This window comes from Harpegnathos saltator, unplaced genomic scaffold (assembly GCF_003227715.2).
Source record: "Harpegnathos saltator strain DR-91 unplaced genomic scaffold, Hsal_v8.6 scaffold252, whole genome shotgun sequence".
Taxonomy (NCBI): domain Eukaryota; kingdom Metazoa; phylum Arthropoda; class Insecta; order Hymenoptera; family Formicidae; genus Harpegnathos; species Harpegnathos saltator.
This window is the reverse complement of record NW_020230042.1, coordinates 679,872-702,580: the sequence shown is the minus strand read 5'-3', so window position 1 is coordinate 702,580 and position 22,709 is coordinate 679,872. Positions and strand designations below refer to the sequence as shown.

At 43.4% G+C, this 22,709-nt stretch overlaps 2 protein-coding genes across 7 annotated transcripts; one reads left to right on the top strand and one right to left on the bottom strand.

Moving 5' to 3' along the window:
* Positions 1 to 1,704: 1,704 nt before the first annotated feature.
* On the top strand, positions 1,705 to 17,742 carry Pdfr (Pigment-dispersing factor receptor). Of its 4 annotated transcripts, none has more exons than XM_025299060.1 (15): positions 1,705 to 1,991; positions 2,341 to 2,432; positions 6,478 to 6,586; positions 7,664 to 7,839; positions 8,219 to 8,326; positions 10,002 to 10,165; positions 10,975 to 11,078; positions 11,463 to 11,607; positions 11,992 to 12,094; positions 13,832 to 13,952; positions 14,171 to 14,339; positions 14,632 to 14,717; positions 15,227 to 15,407; positions 15,534 to 15,659; positions 15,954 to 17,742. In XM_025299060.1, the coding sequence occupies exons 4-14, from the start codon at positions 7,758 to 7,760 to the stop codon at positions 15,651 to 15,653; spliced, it is 1,383 nt and encodes a 460-aa protein (XP_025154845.1). In that variant the 5' UTR covers positions 1,705 to 1,991; positions 2,341 to 2,432; positions 6,478 to 6,586; positions 7,664 to 7,757; the 3' UTR covers positions 15,654 to 15,659; positions 15,954 to 17,742. The 4 variants fall into 4 exon arrangements, with proteins under 4 accessions (XP_025154845.1, XP_025154848.1, XP_025154846.1 ...); XM_025299063.1 differs by having other exon boundaries at positions 1,713 to 1,991; positions 14,261 to 14,339; XM_025299061.1 differs by having other exon boundaries at positions 1,716 to 1,783.
* myd (stromal cell derived factor mayday) lies at positions 17,660 to 22,510 on the bottom strand. Of its 3 annotated transcripts, XM_025299064.1 has the most exons (6): positions 21,801 to 22,510; positions 20,808 to 21,285; positions 19,864 to 20,127; positions 19,507 to 19,688; positions 19,040 to 19,248; positions 17,660 to 17,899 (listed from the first exon to the last, which is right to left on the bottom strand). In XM_025299064.1, the coding sequence occupies exons 1-5, from the start codon at positions 21,816 to 21,818 to the stop codon at positions 19,069 to 19,071; spliced, it is 1,122 nt and encodes a 373-aa protein (XP_025154849.1). In that variant the 5' UTR covers positions 21,819 to 22,510; the 3' UTR covers positions 17,660 to 17,899; positions 19,040 to 19,068. The 3 variants fall into 3 exon arrangements, with proteins under 3 accessions (XP_025154849.1, XP_011146633.1, XP_011146643.1); XM_011148331.3 differs by lacking the exon at positions 17,660 to 17,899 and having other exon boundaries at positions 18,972 to 19,248; XM_011148341.3 differs by lacking the exon at positions 17,660 to 17,899 and having other exon boundaries at positions 18,972 to 19,248; positions 20,808 to 21,183.
* Positions 22,511 to 22,709: the final 199 nt, after the last annotated feature.

Sequence of the window (22,709 nt, the reverse complement as noted above, 5' to 3'; positions counted from 1 at the left end):
CCCGAGGAGTCCACGTGCTCCTATCAAGTTACGTAAGCGACGAGCTACGAAAGCACGCGTCGCCGTACGCTATCACCTTCGACGTTAATTAGCGATTTATTGTTTTGTAATCGCCGCAGGAGCCCGTCTCTATAACCCGTTGCGCGCGGGAAAGCTCGGGGTTTCGTTTAATTAACATCGCGAAGTAAGCGCGCTGCGTTACGTAATTACGCCGTCGACGGCAGGAATGGACCCGTAGCGGCGCCGCTTTGCATCGCATTGTTACGCCGCGACTGACGCAACACACACACACACACACATACACAACTTGTCTCTCTTAATCACGTGGCTTTATCCAACGACATATTTATATCCTCTTCTCTCGCACTCCACACATTATCCCCTTCACGATTCGGGGAACATGGCGCGCATTTGCAAAATTCTCTTGCGAATAAGCGAGAGATTGCATGCTGCTTGTGCAAGCGTGTTCTCCGCGCTTGGATCCATTGTGGGAACGCTCGATTGAGTCTAATCAACGGCACAGATGCGTGCGCGAAGACACTGCTTTTTGTTTCACGTCGCTACGTCGACTCGTTAGCGAGCTGCAGCGATTTACAGCCGCGGGGCAGCGGCGGCGTTGGAGTTTAGCCCACTGTTGGCGCGAGCGAGACGGCGGCATCTGTCGCTCTCTGTTTACGTCGCGCTGAACTTGCCGTGTAGGTTAACGACCGCGCTGGTGGAGGGGGACACGTGCAGCCGGGCGGCCATGCTTGTTCTGGGCCGTGGGATGGGGACAAGGCCGCGCGCGCGTTACGCACCCTGCGGCACGTATCGCGTTCCATCACGCACGACGCGAGCTATGCTTTCCGGGAAACTCGTCAGCGGAATGCGGCTATTGTTCCGCGTCGATCCACGCCGCTCCGCGCACGACCTACCCCACGCGGCGACGGCGGCGCCGAGCAGATCGAGAGCGCGGATCGATGCAAAAGTCGATAACTCCGCTTCCAGACGTCGTAGCGACTTGAGGCAAAAACCGTCGTGCAGGGGAAATCACCGCGCTTCTGATGGACGTGAAGTCGTTCCTCGGGGAGTTAAAGGTCGATTGACATACTCAGGAAAATGCAAAGCGCATCGATTTTCACGCCCGCGTTAAAGTGGACATTAATCTACGTTAAAAATCATGTGGAAAAATTGTGGTTCAGCTTCGTCACATAATGTCTCGGTTTTATGCTCCTCACGGGTATAAAGTGCGATTTGAAAAAAAAGAAAAAAGAAAATAATAATAATAATAATAGGAAGGACTTCATTGCCGGATTCCGGATTTATATTTGACGATTATTCCGCTGAGAAATTTTGGACGCTCGAAAATACCGAGGGGGCACAGATGTATATATACGAAAATTCGGTCATATAATAAAACGCTGTTTTGCACGCTATGTGATTCCGCAGTGAGTAACGAATTGCGTTTGCTCGATAATTTCGGACTCGATAAAGTCGGTTTGTCAGATGGCACATCAATTCGCTGGAGCGAAGTTCTCGAAAGAGAATTTCGCACAGGACCGCGCGAAAAGCTGCATATCTCTCCGTTGAGAAAAGCCAGAGTATGTCGAGCGGACGAAAAGAACAAAAAAAAAGGTAACGACATACAGGGTGGTAATATGCGATTGGAGGATGGCTGGACCAATGATGAGGGAGGCTGCGCCGCGTTTCGAACGGTCGCAGGACACGATTCACGAGCGCGAAGCAGTCGATGACAGCAGTCGACGCGCGTACTCTGAGACGTTCGCGTGTCTTTTCAACTACGGTAAAGACTTATGAGCGACAGGATCTTGTCTTGAAAAATCTGTCGTTGATATACTCATATATCTCGATATATATACGTCGCGCGATTCTACGATCTTCTCTCTCAATCTCTCAAGCAAACTCGAGTTACTTTGCCGACCGGAGTAATCACTGAATTGTTCCGTAGATCGACTTGTCCGTCGCATATGTAGCGTCATTTGCGTAATATCGTACGTTCTTTTTTTTATTACTAATTCTTAGAATTAGAGCTTGATACATTTTGCAAAATACCAGACACTCGTGACAGAGTGATCCGATAGTCACGAGAAACAGATAGTCACTTTATACGTTTGCCGGACGTACGAAGGCAATTTTACACGAGTAATGCCGAGTTTGATTTACATACACTCGTTTATTTATACGTAGGTTCGTAAAGAGAAAGTAAGGGAATAAATATTCCGAGAAAGAGACTGATTCGAGTCGTTTTCATTCTGTTACGTGTACGTATCGTTTTGCATAGCAACAGTGATGCAACGAATCGTCAAATTTGTATCTTTCATCGCTCGAATAATTCCACAGACTAATGTGGAACATTTGAGCTTGGGATGACCTGGAATGACAAATGAAGACTTCTGATGGGAAACGCTAGCAACGTGTCCGTAAAGATATCGGTAAGATCTCGTGCAATGTATTATCTTGAAATAATATATCGATTGCGTTGCAATTTATTGTTCGAGCTGCAGTTTATACGAAGATTGTTTTAAACTAATTTCGTCATTGTCGATTGCGACCGCAAACTGGAAATCGTGTAATTATTCTCGGACAGCCTCAAAAAATGCATCAACTAGATTATTTTATCAACTAGTAACTGTTGATTGTTTTATTTCTTGCGATATTTTATTGTTTAGCTTGGGGAATTAATTTTCAGTGAAAATCCCATAACAAGAATACAAAAAAACATACCAAATATAATTATCTTAATTTTAGTAGTAGAATTATTAATAGTAGTAGAATTAATATTATACATAATGTTACATTATGCAAAGAGCTCGGCCCAGTGAAACCTTGGTGAAACTTGCTATCTAATCTATCTACGTTCATACAGTCATCATTCGTGTTAATATGAGACGTGAAATAGATTTAAACGAACTTCGGAAATTATGGAATATGAGCTTGTTGAAAATTGCGCGAGTACCGTTCCTCAGTCTCGGTAATAGCTTCCGCTGCAAATTATCCATTAAATACATCGCCACACGTTTCACAATACGTTTCGCAATTAAAAGTTTCTTCCAGACACGTACCGAGGCTGGAGGTACGAAGAAAAACCTCGCGAGGTATTGAAACGAGCTCTAATCGACTCGCTAAAAATGTTATCAGGAAAATGAAACTCTCGCTAATTGAGATAAGCTTATTTTCCCAATTAAATATAATGAATGGATTCCAATGAAACACATCACGTTTCTCAGCTTCATGTTTGTGAGTGTATATGAACTAATCAACCAAATATAAGTGTGGAATTACATAAATAATTATACATATATATATATATATATATGTGTGTCACTTTGATATTGTATTAAATAATAAATTGATATTTCTATATCGTATACGCGCATCAATATTAAATAGATATTTGCGGTTGGAGTTAAAAGTTGTATTATCACGTGTTATTAACGTACGAGTTTATTACGATTCATAAATAATATATATATTATTACGCAACAACCTCTTATCGCTTTTAAACTACCGCTTTAGAAAGAATGACAGCTGAGCGCAAACTTTTCGAGGCTTGCAGTCGCAAATTCGGATTGTTAGTATACTCCTCGAGCGTATCTCTGTAATTTGCATTTTAACAGATTTATTTGCTCGGGTGTGACAGTACGTACAGCACGTACGAAACTTTAGGGACAGGTTGGGAAAGAAATGTGAACAGGGAAGAAGGAGAAGAAGGAGAGAGAAAAAGAAGAGAAACGGAGAGGATTGTGACTTCACTGCTGAAAACTCTGTACTTAATGTCGCTCCGTCCGTCCAGTTTAATGTTGTCTTGAAAACAGCGCAGTATCTGAGGATATGGCAAAATAAAATAATACAGCAAAGTGTATCATCTCGTTAAGACAGTAATGCCGACATTAACGATATAACATTGTCGACTATCCTAATCGAACGCCATCGGAACGCCGTCATCAAGACGGACGAAGAGATTCGATATCCGAGACGAAAAAGAAAATCGCATGTTATGCAATGTTCTTCGTGGAATTTGCCACTTGTGTAATGTATGGCAATTTCTGTTTAAGCCGTACGAGGATTAACACGTAACATATTGAGTTTGCCTTCGATTAGATACGCAGCTATTGGCAGCGTTTCGATTGTATAATCTGACTGATATGTGTGTGCTGAGATTCGCATTGCAAACACCAGATCAGCTGATCAATAGCTGTGCGAGAATGGGGACTACTTGGTCTTCAGCTCACACAGAGAACACACAATTACGAGCATACTATTAATACCGAGAGACTGTGCTAATCGGCGCCTGCACAACTGTGGCACAACTGGTTTAAAAAAAGAGAAAAATTCCCGACAATTATCTCGATGTTCAAAAGCATTCGTAATGTGGGTCAATGCGTAACTGCGGTTGGATTTGACAAGGGAACGTTTATCGTTCCGACATGATAAGCAATGTGCTGCAGAATGATAAAAAGACGTGTAATTTGTATTGCTAATGCGTGCTTTATCACACAGTTAAATAATTTATCGAAGCGTACTGTTGGCATGTTCGATTACATGCTTACGTGGCTACATGTTGACGCAACGGCGAAATGTAAAGAGAAAATTCATCGGCAACAGCTGCGAAATATAATCTGGATTGATCGGGAATTTAATTGAAGTTTAACACGCCACATAGCGAGTTTTGTTTTCGATCTATTTCACACCGAAGTTACAATTTAATTTTCACTATATCGAGAGAACAATTTGCTGCTACGTGAAGAAGTTACGTGAGAAAATCGTTATTCATCGCGAGTCCGCAAATCTCAGTCGCAAAGAAAGATTGCGGTGGGGTGTGTTCCAGATTGAAATTAAACGTGAAACGAAGACGAAGGTGCGGAACTTCAGCTACGCTTGTGCCATTTAACGGCTCTTTCTCGCTTGGCCTAATCAAACAGAATTCGATGAGCTCCTTTTGTACACGTCGGACGTGAATCTAGACAATACTCGTTAAACAATGGCGAACATTTGCCGAAACGTCCGCTAGCATCGGCTGGCCTGTTTCGATCCGGAAACAAATCGATCCTTCCGATCGCTCTTCTAGCTCGCTAATTAAGCAGTCGAAACTACGATCACAATTTTAGTTCAATTTATTTACAATTTTGAAACAAATATTGAGAAAATCGGTGTGTTTTCTGGTAGAAAAATCTGTCGCAATGATATGTCGAGTGATGCTATTGTTTCGTTGATGTTATATTTATATTATTATGTGTCAATGCACGTGTTAATATTTGCAACATTAAGTGTAGTTTCTTTTTTAGATTTTTTAATATTTGCAACATTTAGTTTCTCTCTCTCTCTCTCTCTCTCCCCCCCTCTCTTTCTTTTTCTCTTTGTCTCTCTCTCTCTCTCTCTCTCTCTCTCTCTCTCTCTCTCTATGCGCATCGTTTGCATTCCTTGCGCAAATGTATCTCTCACATTAATAGTCAATAATTATTGAAATCGCGCAACATGTATTTGCAAATCGAAATAAATCATTCGTGACAAACTACCCACGATTGATCCTCGGTGATCTTTCCTTGTCCGAGTAATTAGTAATCAGGTTTGGCATTTGGGGATCAATCAATGTGGCGTTCAGGACAATCGTATACCTCCTGCAAATAAAACGAAATTATATTTATTCTTAAAGGTCACACAGTTACGTGTAGATTTCGCGTCAAACAAAGTTCCGGAAATCGGTAATATCGCTTGAACAATTTTACAATAAACGTTTCGTATTAAACTCGTTCCACTTGTAACGCTGACGCCTCGGAAACTCTCGCGTGCACGCGATATTTGCTAAGGATATCGAGTGATAGCGGTCTTCTGCGCGAACTTTGTGCTTATTGACGTGACTTACAAGGATACCGTTTAATTAATAAAATTCTATAGCAAAATTCGTTTCTCAATGAAACCAATTTCTCAGTTTTATTGTTAAATCGAGTGAAACACTTGGTGAAAACTTACAATAACCTTGTTCTAAAGAGAACAATTTCCAATATTATTTTCTTTATACACGTGGACGATTTCGATCCTCTGAATAGAATCCTGAGAATTCCTGAGAATAAAAAACTTTTTTTCGCAACTCTGTGGTCGCAGTCTCGTCATACCGCAATCGATTGTCTCATTTCGTTGGAAAATATCTAGCGTGAACCTTAAAAACCACCAAATCGACGGCCATTAAGTTGTGCGGTTTCAAACCGCAGATCAAAAAATAAGAAAAGGAAATTCATTTATACAATGAGAGAAATATTAAAATATAAAAAGCACTAAGCTATAAATTAAGTGCAAAAGTTTTTCTAGTCCGTTGTATCCTTTGATTTGCGATTTACTACAATGTGTGTAAAAGTCGAAAGATCACACAAGAAAGGCTCTTGTGTATAATTATTTTACAAGAAAGATAAAATTGTGTATTTTATAATTTACACCGATTTGTTGTTAATAAGTAATTTTTTAATTTCGACCGATAAACAGTTTTAGGTAAACAGCTTCCCCTCAAGTATATGCGGATCGCATCCTCGGCTTGACCTCTTTCACTTCAAAGCTCAACAGGGCTGTGCATATTGGCATGCTGACACGGACAGTAAGTAATATATGGAATGTTACTCCTGGATCAGAGGAAATTGAGCGTTTTAAAAACCGTTTTTAAAACCACTAAAGATCGTACGTAAATCGTATATGTCAAAAGTTCTACAAAAATTCCTCGTTTTTAAACCACTGCTTTCACAATCCACAAGATTTTAAATCTCTCGAAATTGAGAAGATTCACGAAACCAGTCCAATCTTTCAAAATAGAGACACATCGTAGTAATTGTTGGTCATTGTTTTAACTAAATAGAAACGACGCACGACTTCTGAAAATTAATACTTGATATACGCGTTTTTTTTTGTTTCAAATTAATATCCAGCAGCAATTTTTATCGTAAATGAAGCTCTTTATTTTCTTTCATTCCTTTAATATTTCTCGGAACATTGTGATTATTTCTGCAAAGATTGAATTTTCGTCCCAGAAATCATCAGCTGAAAGTTATCTAGTTGTTGATGGTGAAAGTCGCATATTTAAGACTCTTTCTGCAAAACGTTTGGAAAATATAATTCAGGAATTCCAGACAATTTCACACTCTGCCTTACGTATCGACCGTTTTAAAGTCTCTCTGCTTAAAGATCATGGCCACGTTGCCTCGACCTGCCTGATTCTGCCGCATGAAATGCACGCGGAACGTTGAAAGAGAGATGTTTTTTTTATTGTTTATTGCAACCTCAGCAACTTATTACTTTCAGATTATGTCGATCGATTTCGGTTCTGGTTATATACAGCAATAATCCAGAAAAGAACTTATTTTTTCCGGAAAAATGTATTCCACATTTCTATTTTTATAATCGAATAATCAAACAAACAAATAATGTATGTAATATGCAGAATATCTTGTTCCCAAATGTGCACAGAGAGGCAAGTTAATTAATTAACAAATCGAAGGCAGCACGGAGTTTATGCGAATCTTTTGCGAGATATACGACTTATTGTACTTGTTTTGTTTTCCTCCGCAAAAGATATAGCTGAGATACGTATGAACGCAAATACGCATCGACCGGATATATATGTGACCGGAATAAATAAAGCGAAACGAGAGAGAGAGAGAGAGAGAGAGTTTATTTACAGAGTCCGGCACATTCCCACGGACTGCTGCAAGGCGAGTACCGGAACGAAGATGTAGAAACGCCCGAAACGGCGAAAATGGACCATTAGAAGAAACATGGATGCTCCGAATGCTCACGGCAATAACACCCAAGAATTTTGCGACATTCAGTACAAACATTTCGTCGCGCCGTACGGAGGTACGATCTAATGAAGATTGTCATTAATTTTCCGCGTCGCCGACGCGAGTCGTTTATAAGCCTCAGTCGTTCGTCCCGAAATCTCGCGTCATCAAATCTGACGACCTGGGGGGCTCTTTATTTTCTTTCGCAGCTGCGCTTCGCGTAAACATTTCCAACGGGATGTTGTTTGTGTAATATAAAAGTGATCCGCGAACTTAAGCTTCGGTAAGCTTCCGCGAAATTCGCTGCAACTTCGGAAGCGCGAATATTCCTCGAGCATAAAGTTTCGTGGTGCTTCTATTGGATCGAAGTTGATGAATGAAAGTGACGCGTGCTTGGCGAGATTTAACATTTCCGCGGAAAGCGGGAATTCCGCTGTTCACGTGCTGTTTTCTAGAACTCTGGTGCAAACCGGTATGGGACTCGTTGCTGTGTTGGCCGCCGACGAGAGCCTCCACAACGGCGAAGCAGCGATGCCCGTTCGTCGATGGTTTCGACACGATCAGTAAGTGGTCGCACAGCACAGTCACTCCGAGTAATCGTTGCGAAACCTCGATTTTCCTAATTACGCACAACTGCTGAATTTGTCCAAAGCCGCTCGAGAGTCGACAGTCGGCCTTCACGTCGAGTCTATTCTACGCTCATTTACCGCAGTTCCCAACTTCCCTCCATTAACGTTTCCTATTGAGTCGTTGTTCGTGCTTCTCAACAAAAGCAAAATCACTTTTTGTTTCATTTCTTCTCGCGCGGGAAATCGCGGATTATCGTAATACTAACTCGCCCGTTGAGATTGACAAACGAGTTGCCGCGGAATTGCCGCCTGCGAGTTTTGGCGAGTTTAATAGAGCTGCATTGTTTAAAAACTTTGAGGGCCGTTTCACCGCGGAAAGTCATTACAAGGTGCTTTGTATGCCTTCCATTTGCCACGCGACCGCATTCCGCAAAAACTTCCGGACGAACTTTCGAAATTCACGCGCGAGTAGCCGAGTAGCGGAGACAACGATTGCGAGCGCCTTGTGAAACTCAAAGCTCAAAGGATCTAAGCTTTCCGTATTGTACGCCTAGATCAAAGTATCTCTCCATCATGGATAATGACTCGTTGTCTATAGATAGGAAAAAACGCTTGAATTCTCTCGCAAACTCAATGGGGGGCGGGTGAGAGGTTTTTTGAAGAGTCCGACGCGAGAATCCCGTATGGAAAACTTCTAAGCCAATAACGCGCGCTTTGACGCAGAAACATTTCCAGTTGCTCTCAGGACCACATACATACAGTCGTACATTTTCTTTCTCTTCATTCGTCGCTTCTTTCCTCCTCATTTCAAACGAACGAGTGGTCGCGCACATATAGCCCCAACACACGTTCAAAATGTAATCTTGAACATTTCTCGAGAGACCCTGCAATCAGGTGCGTAAATCTGTGCAAAGGACAAAGGAATGCTTCTCATCGTCGCCTGAATTTCGCCAGTGCACAGTGAGGAACTTAGAATCGGAGAGTAAAGCTCGAACTCTCGATCGAGAGTGCGAATAAAGTTCGGCTTCGGTTCAACGGTTGCCGTACTTAGAGGGAACTTTTAAAACGATAGCGAGAACTCTTTCTAAACGTGAGATTCCTCTTTACGTTTCTTTCCGCCCCCCATGGCCATTCCGCGTTGTCCGCGCCTGTCGTTAGCGCCGATACGAATTTCGAGAAACCTCGTAATGACTTTCGCGATTCGAAACGATCCATACGAACGTCCGGTAAAAGAGGAAACGAAATAGAAGAAAAATAGAAAATAAAATATTTCCAACCAGTTAAAATTTTTCCATGTTCTTTTTCTGCATATACCTCAAACGTGGCAAACTACAATAATAAAAATAACGAGCTGTCACTTTCAAAAGTTTCTCGTTTCCTATTCATCTCAATATTTCATTCTGTCGTATTTTTTTTTTTCGTCGTATTTTGTTCGATATATTTTTACGAAAATTGCTCAATTTTTTTATTTTACGATTTTATTCCACGTCCCTCCGAGAGACGTGCAGAACATTTAATAAAACACATAAAATGTTGTAAAAAATACAAATCGAAGATTAGATCTGAAATATGAAGGCAAAATTGAATATTCTCAGCTGCAGCGCGTCGGACTTTTCCGTTTTTCCTCGCTCGCCAGATTATAGACTTTCCGTCTGTACTTCTTTTGCAGAATCCGTGGAGAAGAAATGCGGTTACAACGGGCGCTGGGTGGCGCAAAACGGCACAAGCACGAACGAGGATTCGCCTACTGGCTGGGCCAACTACACCACCTGTTTGACGCCGGAGATGCTCTGGCTTCATTACAGGGTTTACAACAACAATCTCGAGGGCGAGGTATGTAATTGTCAACGGAACGATGCATCTAACAGTGCATTGCGCAGTGTGCGCGAATGCCTGTGGCTCAATCGTAGCGGCAAACTAGTTGTCCGCCGTGACGTCGCGTATTTAACTTCGTCTTAGAATTAGAGAATGAGACGCAAGCGGAATGACAAAGTGGAGCGGCGAAGTGAAGACGCTGTGAAGCGCACCTCGCATAACTTGTCCGCGTATATCCGCTGCTTTCGGCGCTTTTTCTCCCCTGATGGGAAACAAATCTCTTCCGGGTCGGAAGGTGGAACAACACGGTCCGTATACCAGCTAGTTTGATAACTCGGAACTCGGAACTTTGAGAGAATCGCCATGCTGCACGCGACGTGAACGACGCGACGTCGATATTGTTTGCGGCGTGCCGCGCCGGGTGTCGTGCTCGGATATTTTTGGAATTTCCGATTAGTCTCGACGCTATTTCCGCCTATCGGAAACGATAAACAACGAGAGACGCTGAAAACTCGCCGTGAACTGTCGCCGCAAAATGTTTCGAGCTTCCTGTCCTGCTGCGCGTACCGGGTTTAATCGGATTTTGCTGCGTTTAACGTGCTTCCGCGGCAGCGGTTCTTTTCTTTACCTTTTTTACGCCTTACTCTTTCTCCCAGTCGGGAGAATATGCAGGAAATTTCATCATTCCATGAATGTATTCAAAGTGTCGAAAATTAATAACTGAATTTCTGTTAATAACTTTCGCGGAAAATCTCGGCAGAACCTCGCCGCAGTAGAGAGGAGAGTATATTGGTCAACTCTAAGGCTCTTTTCGTCTTTTTTCTCAGATGAAAATGGAAATCGCCGAGAGAACCCGCACTCTCGAGTTTGTCGGCCTCAGTATCTCCCTGGTGGCACTGCTCGCTTCCTTGGTGATTTTCTGTCGATTTAGGTGAGCGCGCAATTCGACATTCGACGCGACATTCCAAGCGAACATTTCCAGATCCAATTTTAATCGTTAGCACGTGTGTCTGAGGTTACTGCATCGCGCACTCAGTTCAGTTTCGATTCGTGTCGTCGAAGCGAATGCGAGAATAATGGCCAAATAAAACGATTCTAACCGTATCTCTAACACGTAAGAGGCGCGCGTTTGGGCGCGCGTTGCTGAATCGACAAAACGTAAAAGTATACGAACTGCTTGAAACGAATATGCATTCGCGCTGTACACAGCCAGTTCAGTTTGCATAAATTTGCGCCCGGAACGATAATCGAATCAAACGAATAGCGCGAACTGAAACCGAAGGATCAAACGCTACTCTGTGATTAAATTCTGCAGGTCGTTGCGGAACACGAGAACCAGGATTCACAAGAACCTCTTCGTCGCCATGGTCGTTCAGGTGTTAATCAGGTTGATATTGTACATAGACTTCGCGATCTTTCGGCGAAAGACGCACGGCGTGCAACGGGGGATAGGGAATACCGTAAGGCGCAATCAGATTACTTGGCTGTTACGACAAAAATAAAAGAAGGAGATGCGATTGCACTCTCCCGATCGTCTCCAGGCAAGCGAGCCTGGCAACTGAGCTCACCGAGTTTATTTTTTACACGACGTGTAAAAGTATCCTTTACCGCTGATTATCTCGCCGATGTTAAATCCCTCGGTTCGGAATCAATTTAATTTCAAATCGATCTCCAAATCAATATAGTACACACGTTTTCACATAGTACACACCATTTTCTTCGGTACAGTTTTCTTATGAGAAAGAAACACGTCGCGCGGATGCAGAAATTTGCCGCGTATACTCACGTTAGCGAGTTTTCGCATGAAAAGCGCTTGATTTCCTTCCTTTTGCATCCCTTTCCAGCCGGTGCTATGCGAGGCGAGTTATGTGCTGTTGGAATACGTTAAGACCGCGATGTTCATGTGGATGTTCATAGAGGGTCTGTTCCTGCACAACATGGTCACCGGTACGTAAGTAAGCCGCAATGCCACTGTACACGCTCTTTGTGTGTGCGCTCTTTCGCGTGCTAATCTTGTTAGGCACGCGACAGGTTGAATAGGACGACATAAAAAAAGAGAGAGAGAGAGAGAGAGAGAGAGAGAGAAACTGGGGCTGGCGGAATCGAAATGGCAGTGAAAAAGACTTGCCGCAATATTGCAGCACGAGGCGCACAAGCAAATCGCACAAAATGTTATACTTAATTCCATGTTACATTTAACCCTTTAACGCCTACTGGTAACTATCTACAGTTACCAGAAGCGCACTTAAGAATCTATAACTTGGTCAAAAAAGAAGATATTTTTTTTTGCACCACTGTAAAAGTGAATTCTTCTTCTAAAGAATGGTATTGCATGTAGATTCGGCTTAGTCTGTTTGTGTGCTCAGTTTTAATGATAACACGTTTTGTCAAATTCCAAGTAGGCATAGTTAGCATTGTTACTGACATCTAGAAGTGACGCTACAAATGAATAGATTGGTATCTGTGTTATAATTTTTTGTACATTTGGAAGCTTTCTCAGATGCAAAATGTGAAATTAAAAGAATATAAAAATTCAAAATGACGAATCCGATATGGTGGACACGAAAATCAAGAAATCAACCTATTTTCGTGAAAACCTGGTGACCTACAGCACTTTTTATGCGACGAAAAATGAAGGGACGATTGACCGTCCAAATGGTGATCTGTAATAGGATATTCTTCTGAAATAGTAAGCTTGACGCTCTGAATGATAAACTTCACTCACAAATATAGTAAAGTTTCAGCTGAAAAATGTCAAGCTGGCTATCAGAGTTATGTCGTATAGATTACCCTTCATTTTTCTCTGTATAGGTTGCTCTGTATAGGTTGCTCCTTTCGTATATGCTTTTAGGATCCAAGTCATATTTACCAATACAAACAATAAACGAACGATAAAGAAACCAAACTAACGAAACCAACAAACGAAAAGCGAAAACTTCATGTACTCATTTATTCGGAAGTAAACGATTGACGCTGATTTTCCGTGTAATTGTTTCACGGTTTTTCCATCTGGATAACCATCTCTGAGTGTGTCCATGTTTATCATTTTTACCGTTATATTTACACAAAAAAAGAAACAACAAATTCATTCCTTCAGAAGTGGACTACTACTTTACACTTTACTTTGCATTACTTTACATTGGAAAGGTAGTTTTTCGTAGATATAAAATTCTGATATCTTTTTTGTTTATCACTATTTATAGTCTCAGTTCAAAACAATTCAAATTTTATTCCTAAAACACTTATAAAAAAGTCGGGCGTTAAAGGGTTAAAAAAGAGTCGCTTTTTTTACTTGTCAGAAATGTCCGTTCATTTATCCATTTTAAATTGGTTGAATCTGCGAGAAAGAAAAACCTAACACGGGAGATCGTGAGATACGTATTGAATGAAGTCGCTGTGAAATGCAATGAACGTTCTCGACTCGTTAACATTTTAATATTTTGGTCAAGCTTTCGTTAATAAAGCGCGCACAAACGATATTTATCGTTTTCACAGCTTCTCAATTTATGACTCTATGCAACTCCGCGCTTCGTTCTTACAGACTTCGGCGCATTCGACAGATGAAAATTATTACCGTTGAAATAAATCAATTTTTCGAGTCACGGTCGATGTAAAGTGCTTGACCGACTAATTAATTAACAGCAGCAACGACGGATTTTATTATCACGCTCACCGATGTTGCAGTGACGGTCTTCCAAGAGACGTCTCATTACCGAATGTACCGATTCATCGGATGGGGATGTCCAGTGCTGATGACTTTGGCTTGGGCCATCGTTATGGCGTTTTATTATCATCCAAAGTCAAAGTACGTTGATTTCTTTGTGACAAAACGCCGAGAACAAATCCCTTTTGTGCACGAACATGTCAGCTAATACCTTCATCCTCGAAAGTGCACGTTGTCGCAATTAAATCGTCGAGTAAAATTCCAATTGGAGTCCGCGCGGCTGAAACTGAAGTTTCATTATCCGACATCTTTATCGCGAAAGTTGTCTTCGTTCTAATTTGAGATGTTTGTTGTCAAAGTTTGTTATCAAAGCTCACTCGGCATTTGACGGGGAGAGTTAACAAGACGTCTTGTGGAGGAGGAAATATTAAGACATGTCGAAACATTAGGTTTCTCAGATGCTGGTCGGGATACAATTTGTCGTCTTACTTTTGGATCCTCGAAGGGCCCAGATTCGCGGTGATATTGGTAAGAATTAGTTACAGCGAAGTTTTATCAAATTACAATTTTTTTTTTCAAGAACAAGAAACTCGATATAAATATATTTTTATCTATTTCTTTGCAATTATTGTCGGCATGATGACAGACAGCATCTTACTTCTTTTGTAACAACATCTTCTCTCGCTAATATTCATCGCTGAAGAAGCAAACTTCGTATAAATGAAAATGAATGTTCAATTTTATTGCGTTCAAACAGACAAACTTATTCAACCCGACAAACAGCCCCGGAATCCGATAATTCAATCATGTTTCTTCCCAGCTCAATTTCTTGTTCCTGCTGAACATCATAAGGGTGCTGGTAGTGAAACTGCGACAAAGCCACACGAGCGAGATCGAACAGGTCCTGTAAGTACGCAAAGGACCGAAGAGCTTAAGAGCGTAACTTCTCGGAACCATGTTAAATCCTCGCGGAATCGGCAGATTGATTCGTCTATCTCTCCCCGGTCGCAAGGCGAATAACTCGAGGACGCTCCATTATTCCGTGCGTGCACGCAGATATTTTTCTTCCTCGTTTGTTGCTCGCGCTCCTCTCAAGAAATGTTCATACTCGCTGGGGATGAAGCGCAGAGCGTGAAATCTGGATCGAAGGGACGACGCGTCGCGAACAGATATCGGCTGGCTTTCCAGAGTGTCTCCCGTTTAGCCTTCCGCCCCGTTTATTCCCCGTCTCAATTGAATATTCAATACTCGACTTCTGTCCACGAAGACTTCTAACTACGAAGAATTTACGTGCTCGCATCCCGTTACTCGGTCCGTGTCGCGTTTCGTTAAAGTGCGACTGACAGTAAAGTGCCGCGCGCGCCTTTTCCATCCAGCAACGGAATATATTACAAAGGACGGTTCTCCCGTTCTAGGAAAGCCGTGAGGGCAGCCGTGGTGCTTCTGCCCTTGCTGGGCATCAGCAATGTGCTCTTCATGATCGAAGCCCCGTTGGACAACGTGAGAAAATTCGCCCTCTGGTCCTACTCCACGCACTTCCTGCATTCGTTTCAGGGCTTCTTCATCGCGACCCTTTACTGCTTCCTCAATGGCGAGGTGAGGAATGACATTGCAGACGGGACGAGTCGGACAGCATCTAACGAATAACGTCAATTTTATTATGGTCAATTTTATTGTGGTCTCCCAATCAAGTTGCTACACAAGGCATACATCTGCTCGCAGGTGAGACTCGCTTTGGACAAAACTATCGCCGTTCATCTCTCCCTGAGGGAAAGCGACCTGCAGACTAGGAGACACAAAATACAAGCTCCGCCTTCAGCGGCCGTTAGACTCATCGAGTAGCTTCGGGTGAGTGTGATTATTAAGTTACCGAGATTACATTCGTGCTGCAGGAGCTTCCGATGATTCTCCGCTTTTTCTCACCACTCGTTCGATTTCGTTTCTTTTTTCGTATGTAAAGTAAGACGCGCGGCAATTTGTTCACCCCAAAAGAGTTTGCGCACTTAAAAATTCCTCACGTTCGTTCCTCACTTTCGCTCGCTCTTTATTTATTCTACCGTTCGCGAATTTGTGTAAACTTGCCTAAGATCGAAAGATCGGAGTACTCACTCCTACAGAAGCGTCGATTGCTCCACGTTTCAGAACGGCCGTCTGACCACATCAATTACTTGAATTCCTCGGCGCCCGGGAACCAGCCTCGCACTAAGCTAATTCCATGGATTGTGTGGCTGCCGATGTCACGCTCGGATTAACCCCTGGAGGAAACAGATTTTCGCTCGCGGCTCTCGCGGCTCTCGCCGCACAGTCGACTGCATCACGTCGCAGTGAACGCGACACAGAATTTCTGAATAAAAACGCCGCTTGCTTCTGAATAAGAACGCCTGACGTCAGGCGAAATAAGTTTCAAAGTTGACGCGTTTTCGCAGAGTATGTGTACGTAAAGGGCAACCGTAGGGAACTCCGAGCCTGTCAAATGCAACAGAAGCGCTCTCTCCGTCTCTCAGCGTGACGAAACACGAGTCTCAAAGGCCCAGCTTTTCTGTCGTCACTCTGTAAGCCAGTGCTGGCCAAATGTTTACCAAGTGTCAGCTGAGTTCTTTTTCTCTCGACATTTTGCTCTTTATAACTGGGACGATGCGATGTTCTGAGACTAATTAAAAGGTACCCGCAAAGAGACTGGCGTAAAGACTCGCTCAGATCGCTGCTATAAAATTTATTGTCATTAAAATTCAGTCATTGAGAATCATTAACACATTGTTCCGGGAACGCCAGAATTTTTTGCACAATTCAAGCGTCATATGGCGGATTGGCTTGATTAATTTAATGATCGATCTAATTGTTTAACGACTTTATGATGATTATGTAAGATTCATTCAGCATTCGATCGACACGATCGACACGAATGAATCGTAGTTTGAACATCACTGATGTAGTCCATTTGTTAAACAATCGCCGAAGCTTCGATAAATTGAATTTGATCGCTTGCATAAATAACTTTAAATCTTTTCGATCGAAAGCGGTCCGAGACGACGTATGTACGTACGTCTTCGCGTTCGATCGTGTAACGTCTTTCGTCTTTCCGCGGGAAATCGACCGTCGAGAATCGACGGGATTCACGGATTCGCGAGCTGGAAATCCTGGCTCGCTAATCGCCAATCGAAAGACTTTCTCTGCGTCAAAGGAAGCAATCCGTGACGTAGCTTGACCTTAGTCGGCAAAATTGCGCGCTCATTGTCTGGCGAAAGTAGGTCTTAAACGTACGTATAACGAACGAACTTGGCCAAACAGCCAAGTTCGAAGGCTACAACGAAGATGCGCAGTTAAGAATCCTTGCCGGAAGAACGGCCGAGGACGCGGCTTCTCCTAATCTTTTTACTCCGCTGTCGTCGTGTCCATTCGTTCTCTCGGAAATACGCCCGAGATCGCGAGTTCTCTTTTGCGTGTCGCAAAATCGTCGCGCGCTCGTCGTCGTGCGCTTTCGCTAAACTGCTACGTCATTAAAATTGTAAAGTCGTGAGGTCTCTCTTTAACGCCTCTCACGTAGCCCTCCCAATTAGTGCTCCTTGCGGTGCAGTTTGTGAAGATTTCGCAGCGAATTTCACTCCATATGTACCTCTGCTTACCTCTGCGAGTTAATCGCGATCGGACAGTAAAGTCGCCGACTCACCTCGATGGAACGAAGAATCACCGCAAGCGTGAATTGTTAACCACGTTAGAACGTCGTTTTAAGTGCCGCCGCTGGAAGTGCCGTACGTAGTCACATTACGTTGTACTCTAGCAGCTTTACATCGTGCAATCCAGCCTCGTCGTCCATCGGAGAGATAAAGTAGAGTGAAACAGCGTCAGAGATTTCTTTCTAAAGAGATTTTATTGCGCCACATCACAATATAGAAAAACGCACTAGCGTATAAAATTCTCTACGAAGGAACATCGAGCTCTATCCCTGTAAGGTGTAAGAAGTACGGAATTTCGCTCTAAAACGAGAGATGAAGCCGTTGTTCGTCGCGGAAATATCACCTCGCGCTCCATCAGACAGCGTGAGCAGTTAATAGCATGTATTCGGATTCTCCACAGGCATTCGACTAGGCCTGTAACAAAACACGAACACGTCTTTTGTGTCTTTGTGTTTCGCCGAAATGTCCTTGATGACGCATATCTCCGAATGACGAAAAGTTCCGTTCGTCAGATTTATGAATTGCTCGTGACGTTTCACCCTCAGAGATTCAAACACACACATTATTGTATTGTTGTAATATATATTACATTAATGTTATAATATCAATATCAATATTATTACTAATATTAATATCAGTATTATACTAATATTAATATTAATATTAATATTAATTATATTAATATCAATTACGTTACAGTATACAATATTAATATTACATTAATGTTATAATATCAATATTATTATACAATAACATTGTGTCACATAGTATTAATACAATCGATATTTCTCTTGCAAAAACGTGCGACTCCCGCGTTAATTTCAGACGGAATCCCCGGAAAACGGAGAGTACACGCCCTTCCCTTTTCGACCCTCATCCCTCATCCGAAACTCAAACAACTCTCCTGAATAATTCACGAATATGTCGCAACGGCAGACGCCATCGAGAGAGATCGCGGTAGAAAACTACGAAAGGACGGATTCGTAACCCTTCATCCGTTTTACAGTCGATCGTTCCAGCCAGCAAGTAATTTTACGAATAATCCCTGACCCTGTAAACGATCTGATCGAGAGTCCTCGCTCTCACCTATCGTAATCGTAAACGTAACGTTAGTCCGCCAACTTTGTCGTAAATGTGTGTGATAGTTGTGTCTACTTAAACGATATATATTCTACGTCGTAAAGACTATCACAGATATGTTCTAAAAGCCTATAAATTTCACGTGTGCGCGGTATATATCGATCAACGTTTGGTAAAGAAAGTCCATTAGAGATCGCTAGTAAATAGCCCGCACGAATAGACTGATCAGCCGCGTTGGTCTAATATATCGTCGAAATTATCGATCGAAAAATCATATTGTCTATTCGGTACAAATAGTCGAGAGTGATTCTGTTCTTTGAAGTATTTAAAAATATTTCCGCAGCTGAGCTTTCTGTTGAAGTCGCAAGTGCAGCTCGTGTTGTCAAGAAATATCCCTTCACCCGTCTTTTACTGAGAGATCTTTTACTGAGTAGTAAAACTGTAGGAATTCGCGGCTCTTCTCCTCGCGCTTACAATGTCACACTGTCGTTTGCGTGCGAAAACTATCGAAACTCGTCGTGGAAACTTCTCTCCGTGTCTACCATCTTGCTGCCGAGGAACAGATCCATCTTGCTAAGGATTTCCGGAAGATCGAGTTTCCCGTCCAGGTTCGTGTCCGATAGAGTTATCAAGTGCTGGGCCTCCTGGATCGCATGTCTGGGGTTCCGCGGATCGATGTACATCTGGAAGAAAGCTTCTGTTCTTTCTTTCGCCCCGAGAAATGAAGAAAATATTTTTTTACGTCTCATTTAACACGAATACGAATTATGCGACGTACAATTTTAAGATTAAAATTAATATCTCGCCAAAGTAGCAAGAGCCACCCCAGCGACAATTCAGCGATATCCCTCGTTTAATGCTCTTGACGCTTAAAGTATCTCTCTTATCGATGTGTGCACTTTATCTGCGCTTACTTTACTTCCTTACGTTCTATTACTCACCAGAAGCTCGGTTCGATCGGCTTTCCCATTTTTGTTCTTGTCGATCAAATGTCGGAACTCCTTACGTCTGTCTTCGCTACCTCCTATCGACTGCTGCCGATCCTCGCGTAAATCTAGGCCGACTCCGTCAGACGGCAAATCCGAAAACTCGTCCTCCGTTAACTGCTCGTCACCGTCTCGATCTTGTGTCACACACAACGGATTGTACTTTTTATTATTGTACCTTTTCGTGTCCTTTTGTCAATTTCGACAATAAATATTAGAAAATGTCAAATACAGTTTACCAATACATAATGGAAGAAAGAAAAACAAAGTATTGCGCACACCGCACGCGTGCGTGCACGCACGTAATTTTACCGAATTTCTCAAAGAGATCTTCCACCATCTGCAGCAGGGCCCTGTGGCTGCTCTCAGGATGCGTGAAGGCCAGAAATTCGTCCAAAGTCAATTTCTCGGGATCATTTCTAGCCGCCTCGGCCCATCGCGCTCTATCCCTCATTATACTTTCCTTCAGCGACCGCGACATTTCGCTGTGTTTCTTATCATGGGAATTTATGTAACTCTCGGAGAAACCATGAGATCTCAGGAAGTACGCGTGATACTCTTCCCAGGATACTTCGCCTACGGCAGATATCAAGAATTTGTGTTTATAATAACGATACTTGTCACTTGTTTGTAGTTATACTTGTCTCAATTATGCTGTTCTCGCGACAATTCTCGCGCTCTTCTCGCGCTCCTCGCTTGTCTTCGTGTAATTTTTGCAACTATCCGAGAAGAAAGAGAGATAGGATAGGATTTAGTTGTCCAAGCGAGCGACCGATTAATTGATAGATTATCATTAAATCGGTCAATTATCTGATTATTGATCCAATAATTTATCTGTTAATCCAAACAGTTAGTCGTACCGGTGAGTGCTTGTCGTTGTTCAATTTTTGTACAAGCGCACGAAATTCAAATATTACATCGCAATAATGTAATGTAATGGATTTCAACATATTCAACACGAGTAACCTAACTTTTCGTCGAGCCGAGCACGAAAATAGAAACCGCTACTAATTTTGCATTTTGCATATCGTTAATTATTGCGTGTATCCCCTAGCACACATAGGTGCGCAGGTGGCAAATATGACTGTCCTACTTTTAAAGTGATATATCTTGAACTGACCTAGCGGGCGGGCATATTTAATTAATGAGCGCGTCCAGGTAAATTAAACATGAAACGGCAGTTTTGCGAGTGACATTTGCGAGACTGCCGGCTAATCAGATCAGATTTTTATCTTTTCTTTTTTTATTCACAGTACCATTTCTGGGATTGTTGTCGATGGCGGTGAACAAACCGACGTTCTCCCGCATGGCACGGCTTATGTGTTCTGTAATCTTCGTGTGAATCCACTTGGCCAGTTCCTGAATGTCCAGCAATTGGTTGTCATCGGTATCGGCCCTTTGGAAAATATCCTCCAGAAGGGTTCTCGGATTTTCGCGATTTTCCGCCTCCTCGACCTCCCGTATGCTTTCCTCGTTCCTGCGATTGATCCTTGCAGCGTCCTTGTACTTCGCCAGGTCCTTTTTGTTCACCGTCACAGCTTCCAATTCGAAGAACAGGTTGTCCATCATGGAGCTCTCCTTGTCCTTCTCCTGAGTGGTCGGCAGACTTTTCAGAGGCACGTTTCTGTTGTACTTGACGAACAGAAGCGAGATGTAAATCACAAGCGGCACCAGGATAGTCCAACGCAGGAATCGCAGGCAGGTGAGGTTCTGCTTGCAGGCCATTCTCCGTATCTTTCGGGAAAAGGGGGAGGGCGACTTGATTTTCGCAGACTTTTTGCACATAACAGACAATACGGTTCATACGGAAATTGTGTAAACAACCGTGAGATTGAAACAATAACTATATCCATTTACGGAGAGAATAATGGAAGGAATAATATCGAGAAAGGAGAAGTACACACACACACACACACACACACACACACACGTGTCGGTGCGCGAGAAATAAAGAGAAAAACACCAATTAATATTCGAGTGGAAATGGAAGGTGCTCGACAGGTGCTCGAGCGTCGAAACGACAATTTGCGTATTGGCGGAGTGTTTGAAAACTACAGGTGAGTGATTGAAGTGGAAAATACAGGCGTCGATAATGGAGACAGAGAGAGAATGAGCGAACGAATCCGACGTAAACGCTAATTTGTCGCGCCCATCAGGCTACAAACAGCAAGGAGAACCGCCGACTGCACGCCGGATATAACATTTCTCCGGTGAAACGTCGGTGTGTCGACGGCTTTGTTCTTACTCACAAGGTGAGACGGGTACATCTCGGTACCGTTCAGCGTGTACACGATGACCCGCAGCGCTTTCTAATTCCCGCCTCGTCCTCTCTCGTCTTCTTCAGCGTCTTCGTGCGCTGCACTGCGAGCTTTCCAATCTCGCCGTACGCCATACAACGCGATTGACTTATCGCCGCGGCCGGCCCGTCACCATCACCACCTGTCGACAGCGCATAACCGAGACGAATCCTTTGATCAGCGGTGGTAAGCGGACACCTCGCGTCCCGAAACGCGACACGCGCCACGCACCACCATGTTTCGCGGGAAAAATGATTCCCGGCGAGGGCGCCGGGCGTGCTTCCGGACGGCTGACGGATAATTCCCCGACGTGCCCTGACAATTTCCACAATCGGTCCGGATCGGATTTCGAGCCGTCAGCCGACGGCAACGTTTAACACGCCGCTCTCTCTCTCTCTCTTCCTCTCTCTCTCTCTCTCTCGCGCGCGCGCTCGCGCCCGATGAAAGCCGCCGGATCGATCTTCCTCCGCTGCGCTGGAGGACACGCGAAATTTCGAGGACGCGTTCGCACCCCGAAATCGCCGCTCGCGACTATCAGTCGAAATAGCCTGTCAACAATCGCTACGAGTGCCGCTGCGCGCGTGGACAGGCGACTTCGCAATAGAAACGTCCGCACGCTGCTAGACGGGCCGCGCGCCCGTCGCGTATTGATCCACTTTCACTGTCGTGTTCTCCCTCTCCCTCCCTCTCCCTCTCTCTCTCTCTCTCTCTCTCTCTCTCTCTCTCTCTCTCGCTCGCTCTCGCTCGCTCTCACTCTCTCTTTCTCTCTCTCTCTCCCTCCCTCTCTCTCTCTCTCTCTCTCTCTCTCTCTGTCTCTTTCTGTTCTTGGGCGCGCGTAACAACAATGTTAATGTACCTTAC

What these genes read in the sequence shown, in the direction of transcription:
- Pdfr (XM_025299060.1), top strand. Translation starts at nt 7,758, where the DNA reads ATGGATGCTCCGAATGCTCACGGCAATAACACCCAAGAATTTTGCGAC. An exon ending in CCTGCACAACATGGTCACCG is followed by an intron (nt 12,095 to 13,831) that starts GTACGTAAGTAA and finishes CCGATGTTGCAG; the next exon opens with TGACGGTCTTCCAAGAGACG. An exon ending in ACTGCTTCCTCAATGGCGAG is followed by an intron (nt 15,408 to 15,533) that starts GTGAGGAATGAC and finishes ATCTGCTCGCAG; the next exon opens with GTGAGACTCGCTTTGGACAA.
- myd (XM_025299064.1), bottom strand. An exon ending in CGACAACAATCCCAGAAATG is followed by an intron (nt 20,128 to 20,807) that starts GTACTGTGAATA and finishes TATCTGCCGTAG; the next exon opens with GCGAAGTATCCTGGGAAGAG. An exon ending in AGATCTCTTTGAGAAATTCG is followed by an intron (nt 19,689 to 19,863) that starts GTAAAATTACGT and finishes GTGTGACACAAG; the next exon opens with ATCGAGACGGTGACGAGCAG.